The sequence below is a fragment of the Fusarium keratoplasticum genome, chromosome 4, assembly GCF_025433545.1.
Source record: "Fusarium keratoplasticum isolate Fu6.1 chromosome 4, whole genome shotgun sequence".
In the NCBI taxonomy this organism is placed as follows: Eukaryota; Fungi; Ascomycota; class Sordariomycetes; order Hypocreales; family Nectriaceae; genus Fusarium; species Fusarium keratoplasticum.
In genome coordinates this window covers 4,618,250-4,630,920 of record NC_070532.1, presented here as the reverse complement: position 1 = coordinate 4,630,920, position 12,671 = coordinate 4,618,250, and the positions used below count along the sequence as shown (strand labels likewise).

The 12,671-nt window shown below is 52.6% G+C and overlaps 2 protein-coding genes across 2 annotated transcripts; both read right to left on the bottom strand.

Moving 5' to 3' along the window:
• Positions 1-5,402: 5,402 nt before the first annotated feature.
• NCS57_00644800 (Beta-glucosidase) lies at positions 5,403-8,458 on the bottom strand (the record flags this gene model as incomplete). Its single annotated transcript, XM_053056337.1, has 3 exons — positions 7,965-8,458; positions 7,477-7,865; positions 5,403-7,426 (listed from the first exon to the last, which is right to left on the bottom strand). The coding sequence occupies exons 1-3, from the start codon at positions 8,204-8,206 to the stop codon at positions 5,403-5,405; spliced, it is 2,655 nt and encodes an 884-aa protein (XP_052915292.1). The 5' UTR covers positions 8,207-8,458.
• Positions 8,459-10,414: 1,956 nt separating this feature from the next.
• On the bottom strand, positions 10,415-11,979 carry NCS57_00644700 (Delta(14)-sterol reductase; the record flags this gene model as incomplete). Its single annotated transcript, XM_053056336.1, has 3 exons — positions 10,415-11,505; positions 11,558-11,862; positions 11,918-11,979. 3 exons carry the CDS (start codon positions 11,977-11,979, stop codon positions 10,415-10,417), a joined length of 1,458 nt encoding a protein of 485 aa, XP_052915291.1.
• Positions 11,980-12,671: the final 692 nt, after the last annotated feature.

Below are 12,671 nucleotides of genomic sequence, written 5' to 3'. Positions count from 1 at the left end.
TGAAGGTGGTGCCGATTTTCGGGCTCAAGCATGAGTCAAGCTTGCTGCCTTTCTCACCTGAAGGCAAACATGTTTCTGTAGCCTTGCAGATGAATGAGGCGGTGACGATGTGGCTGCCTTGTCTCTGTGGACATGGACAAGCATAGGTTTGGGGTATAGACACCTAGCTGGGAGTACAGCGACGCACAAGTGTCGTTCGTGCATCAGAGCTCAAGGCCGGAGGATTTGGGAGTAGGACAAACTGTTGGCACAACATGATGGGTTCGGTTGCTTGTTGAGAAGGAGTTGCAAGGTGGTAAGAAGCGATACTTTGAAAAGAATCTATCAGATGATCAGTAGTTGGGTCCCAGCCAGATGTAGATTACTCACCTGCCACGAAGGCAATCAGGGTAACCTGTCTGCAACTCAAGGAGTTCTGGTCGACCATAGTATGCCCACTTCTGTAGTGACTTTTAGGAATCCTCTGTGAAGAAACGTAGCGTCTCTCTTCGTTTAGGAATTCGTTGAGGAGTCTGCCTCGGGTTCGCTTCCGGTTGGTCCCGTCCCGTAGCCGTGAGAATAAATAGAACGGGTGTGTTCCCATCTATTTCGACTCCCATGCTGAATTAGCCCACATGCAGCGTCTCACAAACTACCCATACGCGTGACGTACCTTGTTGACAGCTCCCGCCAAGGTTGTTTGGCCGCCCCTTTCCGTGCCGGTCCTTGACCGGCTTTGAACCGGCGAGTCGATGACATGGCCGAAGACTCTAGAGTTCTTGTTGTAGGTTGTAAGTCGAAACAGTTTGAGAATGGTGACCCTGACCTAGGGTGCTGGTCCTTCCTAGCTGCCAAAGAGGACGCGAAGCCGGCCCAAGCAAAACCGTGATGGTAGGCAGTCGTCGTCGTTGTCGAATATTGTTGAGGCTGAAGTTCCTGCACCCCTGTAGTATCACAGTCTCCCACAAACTCCTCGTTGCCTCGTTTTCGAACGGCCGTGTATCGGCTGCTCCGCCCCTGTCCTCTCCATCATCATGTGCTAGATTTTATGACGACGTCTTCCGCGGCGTCCAACGTTGGACTCGTGATAGGATGGTCGAGGGCAAAGACGCCCGGTCGTAGTGGGAACTCGAGCTACACGCGTCATAGGATAGAGCAGGCAGGCTGTTCGCTGGGCAGCATCTACGCAGCCTATCCCGGTCGATTCGGTTGGTCAACTTTACCGCCAAACGCTGTATCTCGTGCTCCAACAGCCGCGGGGAGTTCCTAACTCACATTTTGGTTTTGGATGCCTCTTGGTGAGTCCATGCGGCTCTGCTGAGACACGTTGGGGTTTGGTAGGTGGAAAGTTTGGGATATGCAGACATCAACTGCAAGGAATTTCGCATGCATGTCTCTCTTGCGTCTGCCCAGTTTACCTTGTTTATAATTCATCAGATTGAGGCTGATTTATGTCAGAAGAGAAGCATTATCAAAATGCTAAAGACGTCTGTTCCAACAAAAGCCAGTCACGTGTGGGGTTCAAAATATGCGGAGGATGGCTTCGCAGTCACCGAAAAGTAGGAGCCTGAATTTTCAGAAGATTTTTTTCTATTCCCCTACAGTTGTTCTAGAGGCTTCCCCCCTGTTGATGCCCACTGAGCCTCTCCCCAAGCGTTCCTCGCCAGCGCATGCAGGCAACCGTCGGCAGTTGTTTTTGTGACCACTTGCCGAGGGGTTTTCCCTATCAAACCTCGAACGCCCCTTTCTGCTCAACTGTTTGTCCCGTTGTCATTGTCCTACTGGCCGTGGAACCGAATTGTTTGTGCCTCATTGCCGAAGTTCCTCACAGCTGATTCACACCTGGTGGCAGAATCAGTCACCTGGTCCTGGTTGCTCGCTCGGATTGCGGTGCCATGCGGTCTGAGTCTCGAGGGATGGAACAGAGGGTCTCAAGACTTGGGTAAGAATCATCTCTCATTGAGGTTATCTGAGAAAGAAGAGAAAATCAAACTAACAGCCTCGCATCAAAATTAGGCCAGAACCAGTAGAATGCCAAACCCGTGCCGTACGGACAAGTCGAAAACGAATGGACCTTCGGGGCCGCGAAACAAAAAGAATGACGAACGAGGACGAGACCAGGCTCGGGCCCCAATGCCAGCAGCATCAGTCTGGCTCGGGCGAACCGCCAGGCGAACCTGAATCCCCCCAGGAAATCAGTGAGCCGCCCCAACAAAACGACAGAGGTACAGATTCAAATCATCTAGCCGAGTCTGTGGCAGCAGGACTGCCTAAGCTCCCTCTAGATGCCATCTGACCACAATCTCTCCTCCGAATCCCTACTTCAGCTACCCGTTAGTCCTACGCAAACTCAACAACATGAAAGGGGGAGAGACTGTTGGCTCTTACCTCTATGGTCCTAGAGACACTGACATGACGCACCAAGACTTGTTGGGCAGAAAAACTACGAGTATTTCACGAAAGGGATGGCCTCGCATTTAAATAGCATCTTTTCCTAAGTACAATGTGTTCCCCCCCGCCTCGCAAGGTTTCCTGAAAACAGAAGCAAAAGGGGACTCCATGTTTGTCGAGGACTTATGGAGGTTGTCGGTTCGGCTAGGACAAGCCACACAATCTTGATTATAAGCGAAGATGTGTTACTCATGATACCTGCTGACTTCGGGGATAGATGCACTTTTGATTTTCTTGCCAGTTCCTTGCTTCACCATGAGGAGACTACGGGCCGATTCGAAACCCAGATGACGTGGCTATCGGATGCCGGATACGAAGCTCTTTTCACTGGATTCTCGATCGAGAAGGAATAGGCGTCGTGATACGGGATCATGGATGATCACTCGGTAAGAACTTCCCTCTTTTGCAGAAGTTCGGCAGTTGGATGATCAGACTAACCTAGGATATCCTTGGGACTGCTCTGGGAGATGACAAACTCCGAGTCTTGCTGTTAAACTGGGCGTCATTTACACACAAGGATGTAGGACTCGTTGCTCAGAGGAACAAAAAGTGCAGCTGACTCCGAAACCTTCAGCTATCATGCACAAACGGCCGAAGAGTGCATCCATCATGACCAAGTGCGCTTAACTACGCGCTCGGGGAGTCAACTATCTGCCGAATCTTTTACAGCGGGAACCGTCCCGACGTCAAGACGTCAGTGGCCTACACAGAAAGAGGGGATGAACCACAAACATGGTCATCTCCGGAGACGTGGACGATGCAGGGGCTGAGGTGGATGAAAGGGGAAGTAGCTCCGTATCTATACGTTTCAAGCCATTGATAGAGTTGCACAGTCTTTTGTAACTTCTCACAGCCGCAGACAGCTGAGCATGAACTCATTGGCAAAATTATTCTCTTAATGCACCTTGTCTGCCGAAATGCCCCTAACCTCGCTCCAAGGTTCCCTCCAAGACTATCACGCCACTTTGCGAGAGGAATCAAGAGGAGGCATATCGTTTTCTTGCACCCTTTGTTAGATACACCACAGGTATACCAAGTGCCACTCTTCCAACTCTCCTCCAACCCTTTGCCGTTACGAAGAAACATACTCTGTTCAACTTCACGAGCCAAGACCGCATGTAGCTGATCCAATCTTCCTTCAGAAACAGATCCTACTTGTCTCAGATGACCACACTCCACGTCCTCCCCGATGACCAACCCCTCGCATGCATTCTAGGCCAGCAGATCCTCAAGATAGGGGCACCCGAGCCGAGGGTAGAGAGATGGCAGCGGCCAAAGATGAAGAATGGCAAGATGACAAAGGGAGGGTGGAAGAGAGTGGTTCGGCATCCATATCATGTTCTCACAGCATATGAGATGAGGAAGGATGCTCTCTTCATTACCCTCAGTCTGTACCAAACGGCTGGCAAACCCTGACTTCAAGGTTCGTGGCTTATCTTTGCTCATGTGGATCGAGTGTCGCTGTTTCCCACTAACCCTTGAATTCCTGGATTCAGGGCCAAGCCTCTTTGGTCTCCTTGACTTTAGTCTATAGTTTCTTTGTCTGTTAAGCTATGTCGTCTAGTTCAAATGCTAACATTGGTCTCAAACAGAATCCCTTCGACCACACACCGATCCCCAATCCTCTCTCTTCCCTACCTCGCCCCGAGCGCTATACTAGCCATATATGTTACAAGATAAGACAATTCTCGACGTGTCTTATCCTTCGTGAGAAGATCTAGGATACGGACTGGGTACTATGGCATTTAGCATACATCCGGCAGGAGGTTAGATGGCCTTTAGAAAAGGGGTACTGCAAAGCATTCTAGAAGAATCTTCCAATTCAATCTCTTCCACCTCCCGCCCCTCCTCCTGAGATGCTTTGGTCTATTAAGAGAATAATTCGTCTAACACAGGATTCCATAGGTTCGAAGGCCCTGAGTTGTCCTCCAAGTATCTATCAGCCGACTACATCTCCATTGTTCAAGCCACGGAATAACAATTCCTCCTCTGCAGAAATTACTCCATACCTGAATACGCCACCTACCTCCGCTCCCGTGTCGACCCGCGAACCTACCTATTCTCAAACCCATCTTGCTTCGGTCTACACAGACTATACGAGATTCTGCCCATGGTGCTATGCGGCGTCGGGCTTAATGCCAAAACTGTAAGAAATGTTGCCGACTTTGCTGCTCGTCCAGACACTCTATTAACATGGGAGGAAATATTCCTTGGTTAGCAGGACCTCTGTCCAAAGAGACCAGCTATAGGAGATCCAGCCAAAGTAGATGCCTTCTCGTTGCTCAAGATACCACAGGGGCACAGGGTCACGGTCATCCTGAAGAAGCCTGGCCACATGTCCCCTCAAGTCGTTGACTTCTCCAAGGCCATTCCTCTCTTGCTGAAGCTTTATATCCCGTGGCTCTTCTGTATATTAGTCCAGTAAGTGCCCGATTCTTCAGGAAGAATCAAACTTGCTCGGGTAGCCCACTTCAAGAGGTTGAGAGACACGAGCTAAGAGGAGTTCTTTGCCAGACGTACCTCTACCCCTGATGCACACGATCGTACCCCGATTCTCGAACAGTTCTCCACGTACAAGAAGCAGCCCTCAAGTCCAACAAGTTGATGACGTGATGGGCGATACCGCGTAACACTTGCGTTCAACAATCGAGACCATGCCGAAGTTTAGGATAACACGGAAGAGAATCGTGGAAATATCTACAGCCTACAGGAGGGAGCAATAGATGTCAAGGGATTTGTATTGATATGGGGAGTCAGTCGAAACATAGACTAGTCACGGAGCAAGTTACAATCAAGGCAAAAAGGAGGATGTGAAAAATCGTCATGTTCCTCATGAGACGCTAGACCATATAGGTACATTGAGACACTCAACGTGCTTGCTTGCTTGTTTGTGCTATGCCTGTAGCCATCCGAGGCTACTCATGAAACGCCAAAAAAAATAATGCAGTCTGCCACCCTTCATCATGCAGTATCTACTTCAGAGTTGCCTTGAGAGGCAGGTTGCGGGAGCTGCTCCCGACGTATACGGTCTTCTCGTGCTCGGTAATAACCCAGTTCTGAGAGACCACATCCCAGTTGCTCAGGTCGCGACGAGTGATATCAGTTGTAAATCTGACACTCTGACCGGGAGCAATGTTCTCGATTCGGTCAAAACCGCGGAGGACGCGGACAGGCTCGTTCTCGCCGCCGTGGCTAATGTAGAGCTGCGGGATCTCGTCCGATGTGGCGTTGCCAGTGTTGGTGATAATAGCACTAACAGTATATAGAACATCCCAAAGGTGAGGGTTTCCGCCTGGGGCACCAGAAGATGGAGGCCGCGGCTGGGCTGAGCCATCGAGAGCTCCGGGGGGTAGGAACTCTTCGGCCGTCTTTCCGTAGTCGGGATCGCCAGAAGCCTCTCTTCCTGAAGAAGAGGTGTTCAACCAAGGGTAGATGAACTGGTAGATGTAGCGAATTCCATCGGGGAACGTGTAGTCGGCAAGGTCAGTACTGTAGTTACCAAGGACCGGAGCAGCAATCGTCTCTCCAATAGGAGGATCGAAGGGAATCTTGTTGTGAGCTTGCACGTTGAGTTCAGAGTACTCAAACGTGGTCCAGGACAGACCATGGCCGAACTCGTAGATGGGAGCAGACTCATCGTTGGACTTGCTTCCGTCCGTGCTGGGAGAAACCTGGTCGAAATGACGATAGTCGATAAAGACTCCCTCCTTGAAATCATCTTGAGGAGCACCCTGGCCATTGTTGGGCTCGTATAGGACATCAGTGCCGTAGCTCTTTCGGGTGCGACCCCATGTGAAGGGGGAGCGGCCAGGGCTTGCTTTGCCGTAAAGGATGTCAACAAGAGCATTGCCGGACTCCTGTCCAGGAACACCAGCCCACACTATGGCGGTAATGTTCGGGTTGTCGTACCATTCCGTGAGGATGACAGGACCAACAGTGTGCAAGACAACAATGGTGTTGGGGCAAATTGAGGAGACGTTCTTAATCAGGTCATCACCCTCGTTCCACAAGGTCAGATTCTTCCGATCGCCTTCGTTGCCGTCAACATCGATATATCCTTCTCCGGCATTTGCATTGGCAAACACAATAGCCGTCACGTTAGGCTGGCTAATGAGACTCCGCGTCTGTTCCCACTGGTTGTTCCGCAAGACGCTCTCGTAGCGAGTGCCGTCGAGGACAGCCTGGTTCTGTAGTGCTGAGTCGGGAGTAACGAGGTAAGGGAACTGGGCTGTTCCTGAGCCCCAGGACATGGCCAGAGTGCCGTTGTTGCATCCGCGGTCGTTACAGCCGTTAGGACCAGCAGGGTTCGGGCCGGCGTCCTCGCCAACGACAGCAAGGAACTTGGGCTTCTTGAGAGGCAGCGAACCAGAGTTCTTAAGGAGGACGGTGCCCTTGGCGGCTGAGATTCGAATGTGCTCGCTGTGGTCGTGACGAACATCAACGCCGAAGTTGATCTGTTCCCAGTTCTCCTTGGCAGCGGCTTGAACGTAGCCGTAAGTGTCTCGAGACCAGGAAGAGAAGTTGATGTCAGGAAGGTCCTCAACAGTCTTTCCAACCTTGAAGAATGCCGCCATGATTCTCATAGCCATGTCGTCAATACGCCAGTCAGGAACAGTGCCGTTGACCACAGCGAGGGTCAGGTTACCACCCCAGAAGCTGTATCCAGTGTTGAACAGAGTGTCACCAGGCATGGTCATGTCAAGGCCTGCAACAGCGGTGGCGGCTCCAGCATGCTGGGCTTGCCAGTCACTCATGACGAAGCCCTGGAATCCCAGTTCGTCCTTGAGAATTCCGTTGAGAAGCTTTGAGTTTTGGCAACCGTAGGAGTTGTTCAGCTGCTGATAGGAGCACATGATGGCACCAACGCCCGCCTTGACAGCGTCTGCGAAAGGCCAGAGATAGAGCTCGTGTAGAGTCTTGTCATCAACGTTCGAGGACAGGGACTCGGTGATATTGTAGCCGCGGCCCAGGGATTCGGGGGCCTGGCGATGGTGCTCTAGGTCGTTGTTAGCAAATTTATCAGCGAAGAAAAAGAAGGGAGCATACCTTGTTCGTTGCCGATGTAATGCTTAGCACAGGCGATAGTACCACCATCTTGAATGCCGCTAACAGTCTCGGCCATAGCAACGCCAGCAACGTAGGGATCAACCGAGAAACCTTCCCAGTTGCGGCCGCCGGTAGGAGTACGACCGAGGGGGCCAGTAGCAGGGCCAAGTGCAACGTCGATGCCTTTCTCACGATGCTCGGTGCCCATCAGGAGGCCACGTTGGTACCAAAGGGCACGGCTCCAAGAGGCGCCAGCGGTAATACCAGTTGGAAACGCAGAGTTGTAGTCAGACAAGCGGATGCCGAGGGGGCCATCCTGCATGCAGAGACCACGCATTCCAAAACGAGGGAGAGAACCCACGTTGCCGACGCAACGTTCGCCCATCCATCTGCCTCGAGTGTTAGCAGTCTAGTAGAGTGTATAGGAACCTCGGGAAGGAGGTCAATGCAAAGTGTCACGTCAGGAAGAAGAAAAACAAGTGACTCACCCGACACCAGTGGTCAAGTTGACCTTTTCAAGTAGGGTAAGTTGTGAGACAAAATCTTTTGCCTTGATATAGGCTTCCTCCCAGCCAGGGGCGGCCGGGTCCATCCATGGGGAAGGATAATGGGGAGGAGAATGCGCGAGAGTGTTATTCTTCACACCGAGCTGTAGTGGTTTCTGGTCAGCTTGAGAACCAACCATGGGGACCAGCCCCGAAAATGCCGCGAGAACAACAATGAACCGCATCTTGTCGATCCCGCGGAAGTGGATTTGTTGATTTATTCCTCGTGTTGGGCTTCTTCTTCGTCGTCGTGCAACTCCTCGTACATGCGCCCAAAGGCGTAGATAGAGAAGAAGAAGAAGAACAGCAGAGCACCCAGGAAAAAGATCACAACAAATTCCGAAAGAACGAGGTCGTAGTTGGAACGAGCAGTGGGGGAACGCATCTCGGAAAACACAGCGGCAAAGGAATGGCGGATAGCTTGAACTTGTGCAGGGGTTGTGAAGCGGAGCGACGATGATGATTTGCGGTGGTGAAAGGTGGAGGTGGAGAAGAAAGAAGGGAATTGTGGGAAGATGCAAGGGTTGTGTGGGTTTAGGGAGGGGTACTTCAGTGAGAAGGGGACTTGCTCACCCTGGGAGGAGCTGCAGCGTCTGTGGCAGTGGCCAGCAGAAGGGCCCCAAGGAGCCAATCCGACCTCATTCTTGCTGTATTTTTCTGTTTGACGGTTAGTTATGGGTTGGTATTTGTAGAGAGTTTTGTTTATGGATAATACAAACATTTTATCTGCTCTGTATTTTTGTGGCTTTGGAAATAGGTCTGCGTTGTGTTCGGCCCATCTGCCGTATGCCCCTGGAACCACTGTAGAGCACAGTCAATGGACGATATACAGACCAGGCCCGAGGAATCAAGCCTGAGGGGATGCAGTCAAGCAGGAGGGAAATGGCCTTGATATAAAGAAAGACCGAGACTACTGGTCAATTTAAAAGTAGACCCAGCAGCTGCTGTGTGGCCTTTTATGTGCCGCCTTGGATATTACTCTCGTGCCAGGGCATCCGAACAAGCGCATGTCTTGGGCCCAGGATCTTTGCCCTCTCCCTCCCCTCTTCTTCGTCAATGCTCACACCAACCCATATTTCTCTTGGCCGCGTATCCCTCCCCCTCGAGAGGGCTCCAGACTTGGTATGACTATCCTTCAAGGACTCGGAAACTTTTTTGGCCCAACTCGATGACACGCTCCAGAACGAAGGACCTCCCGCCGATCGTTCGTCGTACCCCACAAACCCTCCAACTGAAGCTAGGGCGTCCAAGCAGCCCGGCATCTCCAGGCTACGCCCCCCTGCGCTCGTGGGGAATAGGGCCGATGATGGACCAGTTCGAGCAGTTGCGATGACGGGAGTCATGGGCTCTTTGCTGCGAAATGACCAGCTGATGCTCTGCTTCGGCTTTACTCGACCGACAGGCATCAACCCATCTGCTCCGATTGTCTACAGATGTAAGGTTCTGGCCATGTTGACGTCAACCTCTTTTTACGTGATGCATCCAAGTCTTGCATTGATCCTTGTCGAGGGCAGAAAATCGATAGTGATTCCAAGACTCCCGGGCTGGAGATGGTGATCGACACGCTAGCTTTCCCAACGGCGTAACGCAGTGTTCAGTTTCATCTCACTCAATCCCCTTTCTTCCACGCGTTTGACAGCTGAACTTGACGTACACGTTTTTGTGTGTACAATTGGGGTTTCTCCTAGCTGACCAAGACACAGGAACAACTTCTCTCTCCTACGTTCGACAAAGCCTCCAATGGTTACCTTTAACCCCCTGGCTAGAGATGACGCCAACAGCTTCGAACCCTTGTTCCTCACGTCCTCCCCGCATCCCAAAAATCCCCCGCGTCGTCGACCGATCGTCCGTCCATCGGCCCCGCGCTCTTCGGCCCGTTTCGACTCCAACGAGGGCCTCGTGGTGCTGCACGCTCTAGTCTCGCTCTCTCCACGAGAGAGGGACCATCCGTCGACCGAGTCTAAGCCCCCCCTCGTCCACAAGGTTACAGTTTACCCGGATTTCCCTCTTGCCATGCAGAAGCAACGTGGTATAAGCCCATCCTGTGGAATTGGTGGAATTGGTGTTCCGTGGTACACAGGTCGGGTTGCTACAGGTTCTCACGCTCCGGCTCGTGTTGGTCCCGACCCGAACGTGGACGAAGGGATCCTCAGATCAAGCAAAATAAGGTTAAAACGAGTACACATGTCTAGAGGTCGTAGAGCTTGATACCTGTCTAGGCAGGTGAATAGTCTTGTCTATTTGTAAGACGGTCTTCCGCAGGTGATCCGTCACAATGGCCGACTAAAGCCTTGATCGACCCATTCTACTTGCATATCCCTCTCCCTAATGCCAACAACACTCTAGGCTGCTGTAAAACTTGATCCTTGGCTTCCCCATTGCTCAATAACCCATCAGTAGATTCCGGGGATGATCCGGTAGCGGACAATCTTGCGGTACTTTTCCCAGTCCTCGCCGTACTTGCGGTGACACTTGTCGTCGTCACGGCGCTCGCGGTGGATGAGGAGGATGGCAAAGTACAGGATGTAAAAGTAGGTGATGAGCATGCCCCATCCCTTGGCCTCCCCCTGGACAACCTCTCGGCCATCCCGCATCACGAACGCCCCCTCGGCTTGGGCACCGGCGCTCAGGATCTGGTAGCCGGCGAGACCAGTGGGCAGGCAGTAGGGCCAAGACTGGATCCAGTCGCCGAGGTAGTTGATGTGTCGGGCAACTCCCCACCAGCCAGAAATGAGAAGCTTGCTACCCTTCTTGGTCTGGATGTACTTGAGCTGAGACACCTTGGGATCGTTGGGGTTGGTTCGGAAGTTGTTCTTCTCGCTGTTGGCAGAGCGGAAGATGTAGAAGCCAAGACCAATGAGGGACAGCATCACGGCAAGACCAACAGGGCCGAGTGAGACAGGGTGCACAGCCAGGTACCGGGTCTGCAGGGAGTAGACGAAGGGCACCCAGACAATGTCACCAAAGGCAAGCATCATTCCGAAACCGTCAGTTGTGATGTCCATGGTGGTCAGGATGGCTGGCTCGTTCCACCAAGAGTCAAAGACGTAGACGGCCTGGACCAGAGTGATGCAGATGGAGCTGTCGGTAACGTAGCCGTAGTTGCGGTACTGCTGCGCACACCAGGAGCAGTTGAAGATGATCCAACCCATCATGCCAGGTCGGAGCTCCAGCCACTCCTTGAGGTCGACCTCGCCAATCAGGGGGATGACAACCCGGGGGTTCAGCTCGCGGCCAATGAACCAGTCGTACAGCATGTTGCCCGTGTGCCCTCCCGCGGCGAGCTCGCGGTTCTCCTTGTTTCCCGGCTTGACGCTGAAGCTCCGGACGTAGACAAAGGTGGCCACGGCGTACGAGAAGATGGTGTTGGCGGTCAGGATCTGGATGAAGTTGTCCGAGATGAACGTCCAGACGGGGAACTCGGCGCCCTGGGCTGCGGTTCCGGCGGCGAGAATAGCAAGGGTGAACGAGCTGCTGTACAGAGCTGAGACAGTCAGCACTTTATTCCTGCAAGAGTTGGGGAGGTCGTAACACACTGTTGAGTCTATACTTGAGACGACCCCCAGAGCGCAGCTCAGTGCCCTCCACCTCATGAGCGGGAAGCACGCGGTATAGGATCAAAGACAGCAGGATGTAGCCAGCCGTAGCAGCAGAAGCCTCCCAGCTAACAAGTCCAGCGAAGCCATCCTGTGGCCATCCAACCTCCTGTTTGAGCTTGTCGAGCGAGAGGGTCTTGGGACTCAGCAGAGACGGCGCGGGGCAACCCGAGATGTCGTTGCAGACAAAGTTGAAGACGTATACGAGGACGGGGAGGAGGAAGGAGATGGCGAATGCGCCGGGACTAACACGTCAGTTAGTAAGTAGCCCGCAGTCGTGTTAGTCAAGGATCAACTCACGGTCCAAAGAACTCGTAGCCATGCTGCTCCTCAGAGGCAGCCTTGCTAGACCTGGGGGCCATCTTGCGGTGGACGAAGCTCGTTGTGTCGCGGGTGCAATTGAGCAAGGGTATGCAAGATCTAGGAGGGATCTCGAGATGTTATAAAGCCCCTGAGAAGCCACTTCCTCGCAAACAACTAGCAACACTCAGGTTTTCAACGCAGAGCCCACCATTGGCAAAAAAAATCCTTTGCCTGAATGCACGTACGCACACGTTTGCCGTCGCGGAGCGATCGAGTTCCGTGTCGGCTCATTTAAAAGCGGCCTGCGCAACAACATGGGCCCCGCTGCCCGTCGTATTCGGCTCTGAGAGCAATTGACAAATGGAGAGCTTCGATAAGCTTTCAGGGGGAAGCACGGAGATCGGGAGCCAAGGACGCCGACTTGGGCAAGCTTTATCCCGGACAAACACTTAAGCCGGTGTCTTCGTCATACTCGCTCGCCTCTCCCTCCCACCCTGTCCTTGGTGAAGCTGCCAGCCAATCACCAGCCACCATCGCCACGGGACCAAGCCCCCCTAAACTCTCAAGGGCAGGCTGCCGGGGGTTTAATTTGGAGAAGACAGTTTGAGGTTTTGAGTGTCGATGGGGAACGCACGCGTAATCAAGGGATGCCATACACTTTCACTTCGCAACTTGAACCTGTTCATCTTCAGAGTCGATTGAAGCCTCATTTTTTGTATGTCGAGATTTGTTCACGCTCTCTCCATCTTTA